This window comes from Sebastes fasciatus, chromosome 12 (genome assembly GCF_043250625.1).
Source record: "Sebastes fasciatus isolate fSebFas1 chromosome 12, fSebFas1.pri, whole genome shotgun sequence".
NCBI lineage: Eukaryota > Metazoa > Chordata > Actinopteri > Perciformes > Sebastidae > Sebastes > Sebastes fasciatus.
Genome location: NC_133806.1, coordinates 29,637,789 through 29,654,890, shown reverse-complemented (window position 1 = coordinate 29,654,890; position 17,102 = coordinate 29,637,789). Strand labels below are relative to the sequence as shown.

At 41.1% G+C, this 17,102-nt stretch overlaps 1 protein-coding gene across 50 annotated transcripts in view; it reads left to right on the top strand.

Annotated features, from left to right (window-relative positions):
• The window catches only part of rims2a (regulating synaptic membrane exocytosis 2a), a 181,721-nt gene that overhangs the window by 139,852 nt on the left and 24,767 nt on the right, over positions 1 to 17,102 (top strand). For 40 of the 50 annotated variants that reach the window (XM_074654636.1, XM_074654622.1, XM_074654649.1 and 37 more), the window contains 3 exons: positions 2,917 to 2,949; positions 5,657 to 5,757; positions 8,633 to 8,799. In XM_074654636.1, coding sequence (XP_074510737.1) covers positions 2,917 to 2,949; positions 5,657 to 5,757; positions 8,633 to 8,799 — 301 coding nt within the window. Of the gene's footprint in view, positions 1 to 2,916; positions 2,950 to 5,656; positions 5,758 to 8,632; positions 8,800 to 9,369; positions 9,634 to 17,102 lie in introns of all 50 variants that reach the window. The other 10 variants (XM_074654666.1, XM_074654665.1, XM_074654667.1 and 7 more) reach the window with 2 other exon arrangements.

Sequence of the window (17,102 nt, the reverse complement as noted above, 5' to 3'; positions counted from 1 at the left end):
AAGCTTTGACTCTTCACCATCCACGTTGTTTTTTAACTGATAAATTTGTCGTTGAAGAAGTGCATGTAAGGTTGGTGTTGTGGGCTAACAAGGCCCAGTGGATGTCCACTTGGTGTGCAGGGGATCAGGTCTGGCCGTAAAGCCTCTGGCTCCCACTGCCTGAGATTCAAGCTGTAATGAACCTTCAGTCAGTGTGGTCATCAGTCGTTCTCTTACTCTCTCTCAGTCCATCTGTCTCTCTGGTTCTCTATTGCTCTCTGCATATTTTTCTCAACCGTTATGTATCGTGGAAAGGCTGACTGAAGAGGGTCGTGCCCTATTTCCCAGCTTGACCACACTATTATAATATTTTCTTAACACTCAAAGCTATCTCAGGGCTCCTCAGCAGTGATTGTGTAAGGAGGGGGGTAGTTTTAATCACACCCCTCACCACCCCCACTGATTGCTCACTATTTTCCCATAACAGTCACCTTCTGTGCTCCAACACAATAAACACCAACAACAACGTCTCTGGACACACAACAGAGCAAAATGCCTATAAGACTGAAATGTGAGGTGAGGAAGACGTGAATTGTTCTACTTTTTTTCAGCTTTTTGCAGCTGGTGCAGTTGCTCAATTTTTGAATCTCTTCTTATATAAACGGGTAGATATTTCAAGAACCTTGTAAATCTGATGCAACAGTGTACCTGTGTCTTGTACTATAAGCAATAAGCTGCAATGAATAACAGCACACAGTTTAAACAGTAGTTTAATAATGAAATTAGCAACATTTGCCACTCAGTGTTGAAGCTGATCGGTATGTCAGTCTGACATAAGAAATGCATATTTGTTGAATGTGCCATCTCAGTGATATAGACAATGAGTCACATTTAGTTTTATATTGCTTCTGGGAACTAAAGACTACTTTATTTGAGTAAAATATTAACAGAAATAGATTTTTTTTAAATATGAATGATGCACAAACACTGCTTTGACTGTTCACATAAGAAACATTTAAAGGGGACATATCATGAAAACCTCACTTTTCCACATACACTTGAGTATCTTGAGTGCCAACCAGCCCATAAACTGTGAAATAAGACAACCCAGTCAGTTTTTTGTGGGCTGCCGAGATCAGAAAACATTTGATTTAACGAGCCATTCAGATTTGGCCTTTTCAGCATTTGTCAAGCCTTAGTAACACTGCCCCTGTCCCATGCTGGCATTTACTACTGCAGAAACGTAGGTACCTCCATAGCGTAAAACTGAATTTTTGGGACCATCTACTTCTTATTTTACCTCAATGAATCACCGTTTGTAATTGTTTGCAACACTATGATTAACTTGCTGTTGTTTCTGTAGTCTTGGAATAATTTGTCATTCAGAGTTGCCATTGGGTTAAGTAGGAGATGTTAATACGAACTGTATTAACCCACAGACCACAAGAGACTTTTCCACACTGACTTGTTCTAGTTTTTCACTCCCATCTCTGTCTTAATATATCACTCTCCTCATGACCTACATGATGCAGCTGAAGGAAGGATCTCTTGATTATCATTTGACTCTCTAATGAGATGATGTTATAGCTGCCACAAAGAGATGAAAGCCGGCGAGGCAGATGTCTCACATTGTCTTTTTTATTCATGTGACACTTCATTATTCACTCTAATGGAGTACTAATTGAGCTAAATGCAAAACTCTGTAAGGTTGTTATGGAAATGAAGTCTGATGGGAGTGGGTTTCTTTTGCCTCTCCCCGGCCGTCACTGTTAGTTCCGTCAGGTCCAGACTCCTGGACGCAGATTAGACGGGAAAAACTGTAACAGTATGAATGTCGGGGCCAGCCTGACTCTGCGGAGGGGTTGCAGACTGACCCCGATGTTGAACCCACAATCTGAGGTCATGCGGGTCCACGAGTGGTTGCTTACATGGGACCAAAACACACACATAGGGAACATGAGAGAGAAATGAAAACGCAGAAGGGAAACAAAATCCTCCTCAGAATATTCCAAGGCCTCAGCAGGCTGAGCGGAAGGAAAGAAGGAAACGAATAATACGAAGAGGAGGAAAATATGTAATCGGAAGCAGCAGTCAATCTTGTTGCGGAACCTTTTTTTGAGACAGATACTCTAGCTGACGCCTGCGTGTGTGTTTGTGTGTGTGTGTATTTGAATGTGCACTCAGGTTACGTTGGTATTTTTTGTCAATTTTCACGTTTCTTGCTGGAACCTTGTGAGGTAGTCGGCTCTCTCTTTTGTGCGCTCGCTGCTCTGTGCTTTCAGTTTGTGTTGTTGTTGTTTTTTTTTTCTTTTCCTTTATGTTATTTTTCCAGGCTGTCTCCCCACAGTTGCCCCATGCAGACTCAAGTGACATCCACTTCTCCCTTTACCTTCCTTTCCTCCCCCTCCCTCCCCTCCTCTTCTCCCCGCCTATATCCTCAGAGGTCTCGAGATGCTATCCGGTCGGGTACATTAACATCTCTTTACTGTTTCAGCTCTTTTTTCCTTTAGAGCACAGAACCTCACCTTCCCAACCTTCCTTTCCCCCCACCCTCCCTGTCTAATCTCTAATAACCAAACTCTTAGCCTCTACCTCAGCCTCTCCTGGCCTCGCACCCACCTCGCTCTATTTTGACTTCTCACTGTGCCCCATGGTGGAGTTTGTGTGTTCTTGGTGTACTCTATGATTTTGTTTGTGTGTTCTGTTCTTGTTGTTTTGTCATTGTCGTGTCGTACTGTTGTTGTGTCGTGTCCCTCCCGACCCCTCCATCCTCTTCCTCCAAACCTGGCACACTCTGTGATCACGGTGACGGGGTCGCCCTCCCTCCTTCCTCCCTCTTCTCCTCCGTCCCCCCGTCCCCCTTACCCTTCGTGCATCCTCTCACATCCATCTTCCTCTCCTCTGTCTGTGTCTGTCCATTCTGTGATGTGATCCCAGAAGACACGGACTCACCAGGTTGGACGAACTCAGGTCTGTCCCTCTTCTTCTTCTTCTTCCTTTCTTCACCTTCTCTCTTTTCTGACTCAGCCTCCTCTTCTTCTCCTCCTCCTCCTACTTTTACTCACTCTGTCTTCCTGGCTTGCCCTCCCCCACCCACGTCCCCTCATCTCTTTTCCCGCTTCGCTCGCCTTCATTCTCAATCGGCACGTTTGCGCTCGTAATTGTTCTGTCGATGACGCTTCTGGCTTTCTTCGTCATTTATTTTTTACTTTGCTGCGGCTAGACTGTGTCTACTGGGGTCATGGTCATGGTCATGCCACTGTGGTTTCTTTGTTGTAGGTGTTAACATGAGACACTGTGTGATTTTCTACCTAGAATAAACTTCCTGTCAGTGTATGGCAGCAGAATTCTCCTTATTTGGATTATTCTCTCTGTGGACACACATTTTCAATATTTCCCTCTAACCTATTTAGGTATAATTTAATTGACAAAGGAATATACCTAGTTCTATACCTTTGACAGAACCGGCTGCTGACTCCAGATACATATTTACCGTACAGACACATCAATCTTCTCATCAAACCCTCGGCAAGAAAATTCATATTTTTTCCCCAAAATATCAAACTGATCCTTTAACTTTATGATATTTTGGGGGAGTACTGTATAAAAAAGCATACAATTCCTACACTATCCATCTGATTTGGCTGTAAAGACCCTCGAAGAGCTGAAAGCTGCAGCTTTAACCTCATAGCCATTGTTTCATTTGAAAAATCCAATGAGTCACCACACATTCAAACTTGGAAAAAAGCAGCATAATTTCACTATCTGAAAAAGTTTTTAGGTACACAGATGTTACAAAACCCTCAGATATGGTGTGACATAACGAGAAGTTAGAAATGTGTAGGCTGTGTGAGATGTTACACAAGCAGTTCAAACAATTAACCAAGAGAGAACTATGCACTCCGTTCTAATGAGCTCAATTCCCTCTGCCTCACGAAGGCAGTCATTCATCTGCTCTCAGCTTGCGTCGCTTTTCTCCGTCCATGTGCGTGTGTATGTATGTGAAGCTATAAGCATACCGTTTGTGCGCATGGCACTTGTATGTGTGCATTCATCTTCACTTTATCATCGGCATCATATGACACAAAAGTAGAGACAGAGAGCAAGTGGAGAGAATGGAGGTGCAGGTACAAGCAGAGGAAAGTCATAATTTGGTGGCGTCGTGTAGCCGTTTCAGCAGAAAGTTTTTGTTGCAAGGTATTAATTTTGATGTTTTCTTTTCTTTTTAGTTACGTAATACATGCGCAGTTGTTATGCAGTGGCATTATTGCCTCCAGCAGAACAAGGTTAAGCTTCCGTATTGATTATGGCGTGATGTTTGTGCAGTGCAAATTGCGCTTGCAGCAATATGAAACAAAGCTCAGTGCTTAAATTGAATTTAGGAGGAGATGAGATGGGCAAACAGGAGGATGTGATGATTTTACAAAGCACTGAAATGAGAAAGAAAGAAAAAAGAAAAACAGATATTTTGCAAGGCTTTCAGTTTGAGCTGAGTGGGATGCTTTGGCCGGTTAGTCGGATCATTCAGCAGAATTCATTTTTCTGTCAAAGGATTGGCATTTATGTAAAAATGTGTCCCAACATGGTTCACAAGCAGTGTTGGAGGCTGTACATTTTGTTCACTGTAGTATTAGTGTCCAACGCTTTTATTCTATAAAGCAGGAATCAATCAATTGTGCAGTAGCACTTTCTACGACGCCCATGTCTATAATACATTATAAACATACTTGTGATGCATTATTATCTGATTATAGCAATGTACAATTATAGTTATAAGCACTCATAAATATCCACAATGCTTTATATATATTCATAACACATTATAAAGCATTTTATAATGACTTATAAGGTTAAGTATCGTACGACTTAATAATTGCTGCTCACTCACTGACTTTTATTTATTTATTTTTTGTAAAGATCATAGTGTATTATAATTTCCATAGTTGTAATACATTGGAAAGCTTTTTATAATGCATTATTATCACTGTTATAATGCACTATAATATGATTATATGTTACTCTAAATGGTCATTGTTTGCTTTAAGTAAAGTAAAAATTAATTCTACATTTTGGTTGTCATTACAAATTAGAGTAACTTATAATCACATTATAATGCATTATAAAAAAGATTATAATGTAATATGGGTAATGTAATACATTATAATACACTATGATCCTTGCAAAAAAAAGACCAGCAATTATGAAGTATTACGATACTTGACCTTATAGGTCATTATAAAATGCTTTATAATGTATTATGATTATTGTTAGAAAGAATTATGGATATTTATGAGTACTTATAACTATAAGTATACAGTGCTATAAGCAGATCATAACACATTGTAAGTATAGTCATAGAAATTGTGCCATTTGATTATTATTCAGTCAATTAAAAAGAACATTTATGTCAAAATCTTCCATACGGTTAAATGGACTTGTGACAACTGTAGCTGATAATATGTTACGCAGCTGAACTTTTACCAGTCAGTACTTTCTGTTTGTGTTTTTGTTACTACAGCCGACCATTCAGCTTTATCCCATTAGATCTGTCCTCGTCATAGCTCATGTCTCATAGCTCAGCAGAAGCTCGTCTGTCACATAACAGTGTGTCCCTCCATCAGGCCTGTCCTCACTGCAACAGCCCCCCCGTCTGACAGTCCCCTGTCTCTGTGCTTAGGTATGGACATGGAAGAGAGGACCAGGCAGATGAAACTGAAGATGAACAAGTACAAGCAGGGAGCCGGCTCCGACTCCAGACTGGAGCAGGACTACCAAAAGGTAAAAAACAAAACACGTCCACATTATGCTGGATGCACGCTGCGGTTCTCCAGATGTACAGTACCTACAGTATACTGTCTGCATGGTTGCACTGTGCATCGGCCATATGGCACACTTTGCAAGCAGTCAAGCGTGTACACATGCGCATATCAACATCATGCTGCGCATGTGCACTGATGTTTGCATAGTCTACATGTACCAAGAGACAAAGTCACACAAAACATACGAAAACAGGTAAACACTCGACTCCGTTCAAAGGTCAAAGACCACTTAGTTAGTTAGTTTCAGTTGTTTTTTAAAGGGCCAGTTCACCCAAATCTCCACTTGCTCCTAATGATAGTGAGTTATGTGCTTTGCTTTGACATTTTAATGAATAAATACATTTGAAAAACTTCCCATAAACAATGTCTTAGTAACTGGATAATTCCCAGAATTTCAACAGTTTTTGTTGGGAAATATTTTAACTGAAGATGGGAAGTACTTATAATAACAATAACAATTCATGTTCACAGCAAGGTCTGTGGATTGTCCTGAGTAATGGGGACAAAGTTTCTGGAAAACCACACTGCCATTTCAAATGTCATTCTTCGGTGCTTTGAGTCATTCAAAGAAAAGTGGATAAATCTTGGCACATGAAACCTGTAAGGCTGTTACAATCTATCTAGCCTTACTGTCTGTAAGGCTAGATACAACCTGAAGAAAGGAAGGAAATGTGTTTTCCCCTTGTCATTTGGGTGAACTGATCCTTTAAGCCTTTTGTTGTAAATTCGAGGAATGTGACAGTGAGCGTGTGCAGAGTCAAGTGTTTACTACTCCGTCCTGGAGAGGCCCTGAACATGTTTAGAGAGCTCAGTCTGGCTCCCGCTGTCTCGCTGCAGTCTGAGGTTCTCTGTCCAGCTTTCCTTTTAAGTCTGTGGTATGAAAACTATTGCGCTCGGAGCAGCCGATGTGTTTGCTCGGAGTCTATAAAAAGCAGATTAAATCATGAGGTGTCCTTGTCTGTTGAACCTCCATGGAAGTGCAAGTGACAAACAATGCCTCTCACTCTTATTAAATAAGGCTTGTGAGAGCTTGCTCCTAAAATACAATACTAAACACTTACTGCCACACTTCAGGTTCTCTTAAAGGAAATATTCCAAAAAAAACACACACAGGATATTATACACACATCCAAAACCAGGGTGATCCCAAGATTGTCATCCCAGTTCAGTGTAAAGTTAATGTAGTGTAGTAAAAATCTCTCCCTGGTTTTCACAGCAAAATATACTAAACGTATCAAAAGTAAAATGACTTATTGTGTATTCTGTTATTAGATTATTAGTACAGATGCATATCATGTAGAGAGGAGATTTAACTACTTTACATCATATATTATTCATTTTGGTAAAGGCCTTTACACACCGGGGGCATTTTTTTTTTCAATATATTTTTTTACACAGTGGCAAATATTACGCGGCGAAAAAGCAACTAATAATTTTTATAATTTTTTTTATCAGAACAAGGTTGATTTTTCTGAGCTTTTGCCCCGAAATAAAGACATCAACAAATCAAATTGTGCGGAACAGGTTGAGTTACGACTATATTTATGAAACAACACTTAGTCTGAACCAAGACAGCAAACTTTATTGCTCCTTTCTCGCGGAGACCAGATCCACTCCGTCCATTCTTACCTTTCACAATAACATGCAAGCGAGTATTTTGCATTTTTGTGTTGTTTATTCATCACCCCCCCGGTGTGTAAAGGCCTTAAGGCTGGATTACCAACAGAGGACAACTGTCCTGGGGCATAGAAGAGTACTAGTATAAAGTTGCATCAAATGGAAATACTCAAAAAAAGTACAAGTATCTCATACAAGTATCATACTTAGAACACAAAATAATTCAACAGACCAACCAGTGTCATTCTCAGTTGTGTTTCTGGTGATCAGTGTGAATCAGTGTCAGCTAGAGCCAGGTCTGTCAAAACTCTCTGATCAGCAGCTTTAATCACACATTGATAGATGCTGATCAGAAGGTGATTGATGCCGATATTTTAGACAGGACTGAACAGACGCTTCATCTCACATTGTGACAAGGGGACACGTTTGAGGGGACACACAAATATTAAGTGGGGGTTTTGGGGGTCTTCCCCCAATACATTTTGAGCGTCAAACATTTAATTTCCTGCATTCTGGTGAATTTTATGCACAAATTTGTGCCTCTTCTCCATCAATTCACTGTGGAAATGTCATGGTACTTCCTCCTTCAACTGTAGTTGCTTCATCTTCTTTCTGTTTTATGGCAGATTGCAATCGTTGTTTATGAGGTTGCATGCTGCATACTGACGCACATGTTCTTAATATTAAGGGGGACGTGTCCCCTGCATCCTCCCCAGAATCTACGACTATGCAATGTGAAAAACCTGCAACATTCAACCATCAGCCTTTTTTCTTTTTCTACTACTTGAATGTCTCTTTGGTGTGTTTGAATGAAATACATTCTTACCTTTCATAAAGCACACCTAATACACCTTATGCAACACCATCATTCCTACTCTTTCTTTCTGTACTCTGAGTGCTAAACTAATAAGTCTACATGATTTACATTCTTCAGCACACTTCTGCAGCCGAACTTATCTTGATCAAGACTGCTTGTCCTTAAAAAGCTAAAGGCATGCGAGCAGTGTTTTGTTTGCGCTTAAAGTTCATACCCTTTCGTCATTTTATAAAGTTGACATTAGCGTCTCAGTTTATGTTAACAGCAGTATGAATAACCACATTGGAAAAGAGCATGGACTTGAAATTGTCATGTTTGCTAAAAGGACTTCACAAGTCAAGCACCAGAAATGTTTTTGTTTTTTTGCCGTAATATTGTGTTGTTTTTGTCCTCTCTGCAGCGTTCGGGCAGAGATCCACGGGGCTCCGATAACCTGTCGGCCAAGTCATCGGACAGCGATGTAAGCGACGTGTCCGCTGTGTCGAGAACCAGTAGTGCCTCTCGGTTCAGCAGCACGAGCTACATGTCTGTCCAATCAGAGAGGCCGCAAGGAAACCGCAAAATCCGGTAGGCTGGTGTCCACACCGGGGGACAGCGAACTTCCTCTCTCTCTTTAAACTCATCAAGCTGTTGTCAGAAATGGACAAATCCCCCTCAGTTGTGTCTTTCCATATGTGTTGCCAAGTCCAGACGTTTTCAGCTTTGAAATTGTTTGCACCTGGTTGAACTTAAAGAAGAAAATGTGCCGCCTAGCACCGCGTGTCATTTTCTCACCGTGATGAGTTCAGGTTTGGCTCCGTCTTAGAAAAACATCTGGAACCAAATGGTTGAACTCTGCACATTCAGGCTGTGGGGAGACGTTTGTCCATATCTGGCAACAAACACACTGAAACATAAAAACACATTGCATCTCTTCGGGTGTTGCAACAAAAACAAATTCATTTGCATTGTGCTTTTTGCTGTAAGTCTACATTTTTTCTGTTTTCTGTTATTTGGAATCAGTCTGCTTTTGATCTTGGCTGCACTGTCTCTCTGCGTTTGTCTTTCTTTCTCTTGTTGTTGACAATATTCATGCTTTGTTTGGTTTTTCTTTCTGCTTTGCATGTGCTGCTCTCTTGCTTCTGTCTCCGTCTTCAGCCAGTTGCGATCAAGGAGCCAGTCTCGGGAGGGGGATGAGCAGTTAGGGGAAGTGCTAGAGGAGGAGGAGGCGGGTGGGGGGGCGGGTGGGGGGGGGGGAGGAGGAGGAGGAGTGGTAGGGAGGAGGAAGATTAAAGAGGGGGGATCGCAGGGACGGAGGAAGGGATTGGGGGGGGAGGTAGACACAGACAAGGAGCATCAGGAGGATTTGGTGGAGAAAGAAGAGGACTTGCACCAAAGGAGTATCTCAGAGACTGACCTCAGGTAACACATGTGTGGCAGCCTCTAACTGTAGACTCCTCTAACTGTAGACTACTAACAACACTGACTTTTGCACGTTTATATGACGAATGTGCAAAGCAGAGTGTGGTGACTATCCTCCACCCTTTAATCTTGATAACTGTGGCCCTATTAACCCTAACTAATACTAAAGTAGAATAGCATTCCTACTGGATATGGATTGTAGTGAGCTGACACAGTTTGGTAACCCATGCAGCCTAAGTAGCAGATACGATGGGCATGGAAGCAGTACAGCATGCATTCAAGATTAAGTAGCACTTCACCCACATCACAAATAAAAAAATACATCTTATTTATGTAGCCATGCAGACAGGTTCAGATTCATTTGCCAAGATTTTATGATATCCTCCGCTAGAATAAATTACAGAGAACTAAGTGTGCATGTACAGTGTATATGTATATATATATATATGTATGTATGTATAGATGGGAGTCACAGTTAGGAGGGAAAGTAAGCGGGATGATAAGATGAAGGAAGGTGATATTACTTGTAAGTGAGTGTTAGCATGAGATCAACCCCCATGATGGAAGCAAATTATTATACATAAATAGGATCTTTGTCCTCAACAACAAAACAACACAATGTCTATGTCTCTTTAAAGATCTCTTTTTTAATGGATTTTTAGTACAAAATGTCAGCAAGTCTACCACTCGTGAATGTTGAAGCTTTTATGTCTTAAAAAAGGCGGTTGCTAACAAGTGGCTAAATGAGACTACAAAACGTCATAATGCCAAATCGTCCACCTTTACAGCCTCGTTGTTTATACTCGCGCTCATGTGACCGTGGTGTAGTTCGTTTCAAAATTTAAAAATCATAAAAGCGGTGTTCATTTGTTTGATTATTTAACAGAACAAAACGTGTAAGTATCATAAAACGTTTGTTTGCCACAGAGCTTATTTTCTGCAATAATCCAAAATCCCATTGGCTTTTTAATCAAGGGAATCAGGGCGATGCTAACTTCTTCGTTGGCCTACAAAAATATGTCATCCCTGGAGCACTCTATTCGGAATTCAGAGCAGAGGGATTGCCTCCACACGGCTCTCAACATGGCGAAGGCTGACAGGGTGGGCGTCACGATTCCGTGACGACGCCGTCGGTTGGGATGGCGTTATTAGCTGTAACCGCCGTATGAGCACAATGCAGAGTGGCGGCGAATAGCTAGCAAGTGGGGCACGCTCAGAAACTCGAGTGCACGTGCGGCCGGCCCAGCTACCTAAACAAAACACAGAGAAGCTCTGATTACAACACACACAGAGGGAGAGTGACTTCATTCTCTGCTCAGGTAGACATTACTCCTCTACATCTTTCCATAGACAATAGTTGTTTGATGCTATATTTATGCTCTGAATTTCAAATTGAGAACCTTTAATACAAACAATGTCCTGTACTCTCAGACTAATCCACAGAACTCATTGCCAACTTTGGTCAAATAATGAATGAAAATGAAAATAAAAATGCAGTACAATGGAGATTAATCAATCTTAATCTTGGGGTGGAGGCAGAAACCTCAGAGATGGATATCTTAAAGTCTCTGTGAATAAAACCAAACCCACATGTCTGCATGGCAAGATACCACTATAGAAATTGAGAAAATTAAAGTGGGGTGACACTTAACAAACTCTACCCACACATAGAATACTTTACATTTCAAAATTAAACACAGTTTAGATCGATTTGACATTTATCTTTGGCACCTTAAAGGCACACTACAGTAATAATGCTTAGGCTTCTCCAATGATCCTCTTGTTGCCAAGTGTCTGTCTAATTTCACTATGGTTACCTTCGCCTTGTGTGCCATACTGAAGAGTGAAAAACAGCTCAGAGATTTGAATTAAGTATTTATATTTCACCATGTCGCATGAAAAAATGTGGTTGTTTCATTGTAATCAATCACACCTACATACATGACTGAATGCGTGTATGGAAATTTTTAATATTCGTTTTAACATGTCAAGACTATATTTAACATGGCACTATTTTATTGTGGCCACAAGAGAGTTTCATCTGTGAAGAGTGCCGCACTAGCAGGTGTAAAAAGTATGTCAAGAGCAAATTCAAGAACAAATTGATTTGGAATCCCACAGCAGGATAAAAGCTCAGCTTACGCCGCTAATAAGATGTCTTCCCTATCAAATCACATTCACAGCAGGGTCCGAGTTAGTGCTTCTGGCCCACAGTTAGTACTGCTCAGTGTGTGCTCGGACTGGAGAGAAAACACATTAAGATAAAAGCTGTACCCTCTCAGGTGCGATTAACACTGCACCAGTGTGTACAGTCAGATTAAGAAAATGCACGGGAGGCCAAATGCACACAAATGTGAGCAGATCCTCTGACAGGTATACAGGTACGGTACATATATTTTTAGATACATCCATCCATCCATCTGCAACCGCTTATCCCGTTAGGGGTCGCGGGGGGGCTGGAGCCGATCCCAGCCGACATTGGGCGAAGGCAGGGTACACCCTGGACAGGTCGCCAGTCCATCGCAGGGCTGACACATAGAGACAGACAACCATTCACGCTCACATTCACACCTACGGGCAATTTAGAGTCCACAATTAACCTAACCTGCATGTCTTTGGACTGTGGGAGGAAACCGGAGTACCCGGAGAAAACCCACGCTAACACGGGGAGAACATGCAAACTCCACACAGAAGGGTCCCAAGCCGGATTCGAACCTGCAACCCTCTAGCTGTGAGGCGCCAGTGCTAACCACTGCACCACCGTGCAGCCTATTTTTAGATACAGATTAATGTTATAAAAGAAGAATCCTGAGACAGTATTATCTATTGAGGCTGCAGTCTGAGTTGCTTTACTGTTTGTCCGTGCTGCTCAGTGTCGGGATGGTGCGTCAGTATTTTGTCTGTTTTTTTCTGTGTCTTTCACATGCTGTCTGAGTCATACAGTGTCGCTCTGCACCTGCAACTTGTCAACCCAAACCTCCCACATTCCTCCTGCTCCTCCTCAACATGCCAAGAACATTTCTCTCTCTCTTTGTGTAACACCACAATCGTCATACCTGGACTGTCAACCAGCAATCAATTCACTTTCAGTTACTGGAAACTAAAATTAATTTGATTTATAAATCTTGCCTCAGCAAATATGTTCTGAAGAAACATTTAAATTCAGTTACAATATTCCAAATTTCAAACAATGTCTTCTTCCCTGACTGAAAGTGAGCTGGATTGGTCCTGCTGTTAACATGCTGACAACTCTTATCTGTGTGATCAACCCCAATTCCTTCATGACAGCTACAGTATAAATCTATAACACACTTACTTTTTAACATTGCACATTTTCTGGAACATATGAGATGAGATATTCAAGGATAACAACAAAAAACATTCTATGCTATTACTCCTTCAGGTTTTAGTGAAGATATTCATGTGAGTGTTGCACTCAACATTTAGCTTTCATAAACAGATGTTAAAGGGATAGTTTGGATTTTTTGAAGTGGGGTTGTATGAGGTTCTTATCCATAGTCAGTGTATTACCTACAGTAGATGGTGGTCGGCACGCCCCCAGTTTGTAGAAACAGACAGGAGTATCAGCACGGGAGCAAAGCAATGTACTGCTGTGGACGGGGGCAACAGCAAAACGTATTTTAGACATCTAAAAAAAAAAATCAATATCAGTTTAAGTGTACGCTATATTTAGAACATTTACACCGCTTTATCTTGCCGTCTGACAGCCCTTTCTGACGGGGGACTGAAGCCATTATCTATGCTCTCTTCAAAGCCACCAGACTCCATTGACAAAACACTGATTTTACCTCGCTGAACATGGGAGTTGCTGGTCTACCGCTGCCTCTATCGGTTAGTTTGTTTGTTGTATTGTGTAACTTTGGTGTTTTAAAGGGTCAGTTCGGATTCACCAAAGTCACAAAATAACCCATCGAGGCAACGTTAGACCAGCAACTCCTGTGTTCTGTGAGGTAAAATTACTGTTTGTTGTCAATAGAGTCTCATCCCCGACTGGTTTCCGTCAGACAGCTCTTTACCTACCTAGGTAAAGTGGTGAAAATGTTCTAATTATAGCGTACACTTAAACTGATGTTGATTTTTTTTAGGTGGACCTTTTTTTTAGGTTGCTAAAATACGTTCTGCTGCTGGCCCCGTCCACAGCAGCACGTTGCTCTGCTTCTGTACCAGTACTCTTGTCTGTTTCTCTAAACTGGGGGCGTGCCGACCGTCATCTACTGTAGGTAATACACTGACTATGGATAAGTACCTCGTACAAACCCACTTCAAAAAAATCCAAACTAATCCTTTAACACATATGAAATAGCTCCAAATTAATCAAATGCTCAACAACAATCCTATTTTTAATCAAAGGCATTTACACAGTAATAATAGCTGAATACCAGTCTTTTACCAAATGATAAAGTCTGTGAACAGCTGTGAAACAAGTGGTTGCTAAGCAGCAGTAAATGTTAATATGAGTAAATTAAAAGTAAAAGTAAATTATGAGTCATGTTCAATTTTTAAAGGTTTAGATATTACAGTGGTTTACACCATCCAATCAGAACTCAGGACACATGTCATAAAGCGTGAGCACCTATTTTTAGGTGCTCCTGCTTTATGATTTGTTTGTGTGCGATATGAATCACATTGTGTCTGGAAATTATAGCATTCACTGTTTACACTGTTCAGGTGGCACAGAGGACCACGACGTCTGCATAAAATATAATATAATATAATATAATATCCCCGTATATTATTATTATTAACTCCAAGGTGCTCAGGGATTTTCATGCAGCCCGAGTCATTGCTTGAATTAAGAAGGAAATATAAAATGGATGAATAAATGAATCCAGTCATTCTCTTTAATTGAACATTATCTGACATATCAGGGAGATTGGAGCTGAAACAATAAGTTGACTAATTCATTAGTTGATCAACAGAAAATTAATCAGCGACTATTTAAAAAAATTTATTAATCCTTTGAGTCATTTTTCCGTGCAAAAATTAGTATTTTCTGTTTTTGTTGTTGTATGATACTATAGTGAACTGAATGTCTTTGTGTTTTAGGCTGTTGGTCGGATAACAAAACTAAATAAAATAGGTTACTTAAAGCTCTGGGAAATTATGATGGCCATTTCATAGACAAAACTGATCGATCAAGAAAATAATCTGCAGATTAATCGATAATGGAAACAAATGTTAGTTGCTGTAATTACAAATGCACAATCTCGAAGCCTGCCGAGTGTGACACTGGGTATCGAAGCCCACAAATCTCAGTTCCATAAAACAGAATATAATCCCTACTGGAGACGAGAGGTAGCTTGTTGTATTTCAGCGTCACAAGCTTAGCGGTGTGATATGTTCTATGTACACTCGGATAAGAAAAGAGACGTCTAATCTTCCATGTGCTGTTATGTAAACTCTGTCAATGACGACACTCACATCAGCCTTAACAATGAACTCAAACTCACAGTAGACAGAGGACTGAGCCTTACTATGAGAGCCTCAAGGTCGATACTGTAAATACTGAAAATTATCAATACTGTGTGTGCAGATCAGACAGGAAGTTGCTGTGTTACGGATAAGACGCTACCTGCCTCCAGTGATAAAAGCTTCATTCACTGCTCTGCTTATCTGAAAGCAACGGAGCGGCGTAACTCGGCAGAAACATGGCTACTAGCTACATTTACTTATGAGTCATCTCCTATGTATTGAGGTCACGGTGTAAACATACATCTGCTACACATTAAACAGGCCTGATCACATTGGCTCGATGTACCAACATGACGATAGACGTATATTATGAGCGCTTCCACTGCACAGAGAAGCAATTGCACACGCGTGGCTCTAAGCTGATGTCCAGCGGTCTCCAGGATGTAAGGAGCTTTCCATCAGCACTTTTAAATCCCGCATTACCTCTACTACTCCTCTCTTTCTTCCAATATATATTTTTTTGCACAGCTCATTCATTGTGAGGGAGAGTAAAGACTGGTGTTTTTGTCTCTACGGCTGATTTCAGTATGAGCTTCAGACTTTAATTAATCACTCCAGTCTCTGACAGAAAAACCCAACAACTTTGGAGTTGTGTTGACAGGCTCGAACACATGCTAATGCTCTGGCCGGGGGCACAGTTGCCATGGTAACACGTTTTTCTGCCTCACCTGATAAAGAAGCTGCGATTGTCTCCGTGAAAGGCGAACAAGATGAGGGGACAAGTATGGGAGGACAGGATGCACCTTGCATGACTTTACATTTACATAAAGCATTCATGATCCAGCCGTCAGAACAGCGTATCTGTTTCTTCCTAGTTGGGTTAAATGAAATGTCTCTTTAAGAGTTTAATTAAAACATATCACTGACTTTTTAAAGAACACTTTGGACTGATATAAATCATGTTTTTATATTTATTTTTATATTTAAATAATGTTAATGATAATGTTTTTGCCTTGTGATGGTCACCAAGTGAAAGAGATTACTTACCTTTATATCTAGATGTTGTTATCTTACATTTAAAGACGGCATGGTGTCAACACTTTTGCAAGACACAGGCATATTTCCAGGTGTTGTTTTGCCTTGGGAACATCTTGGCCTAGATGAGAATGCATGGTGAGCAATCTGCATGATGAGGAACACTATGTTCTTTGGGCTGATGTCGAAAATCTGAAATCCCCGGAGAGTCGGTCCCTGTTTTCCCAAGCAGGCACATTTACACAGTGAGACTTGCCTGAGTGCCAAGACCTGTTCAGACGGTAGAGATACAGTAATGAGAGGGAATGTTAGAGGAACCGTGAATAGATGCTGGTATACAGTTATGTTAAACCAGTATAACCATGTTCAATGTTCGATCAGTAGAATATATCTATTTAGATAATTAACATGCCCATTTAAGACCACCCAGGCGGCTACCTCCAGGTCTGAGAAGTGAAGCCAATGTGGAAGAGCCTTAAACTCGCATTCTTTCTAACAGCCAGCAGGGGGCGACTCCTCTGGTTGCAAAAAGAAGTCTGATTGTATAGAAGTCTATGAGAAAATGAGCCTACTTCTCACTTGATTTATTACCTCAGTAAACATTGTAAACATGAGTTTATGGTCTCAATCTCTAGTTTCAAGTCTTCTTCAATACAGCATGATGTTCATTTAGTAAATTATGGTCCCATTTAGAGTCAGATAGACCATAAAGCAGGGGATGCTTTAGGGCGGGGTTACCTTGTGATTGTCAGGTCGCTACCACGGCCTATTGAAAGAGGCTGGGTCACACTTCATGAACGCATCATATCTTTGGGGTACAACACATGCGCGGTAAAATCTGGTCTGCACTTGCCGAAATTTGAGCCAATCGCAATGCACGACCGCAGCTTCAGTTACACTGCGCATGTGTTGTACCCCATACCCCAAGACCCGTGTCCGCCCGTGTCCCAGACTCCTTCCGTAGGCCTTGGTCGCTACCACTGCGTCGTCCGATCTGGGAG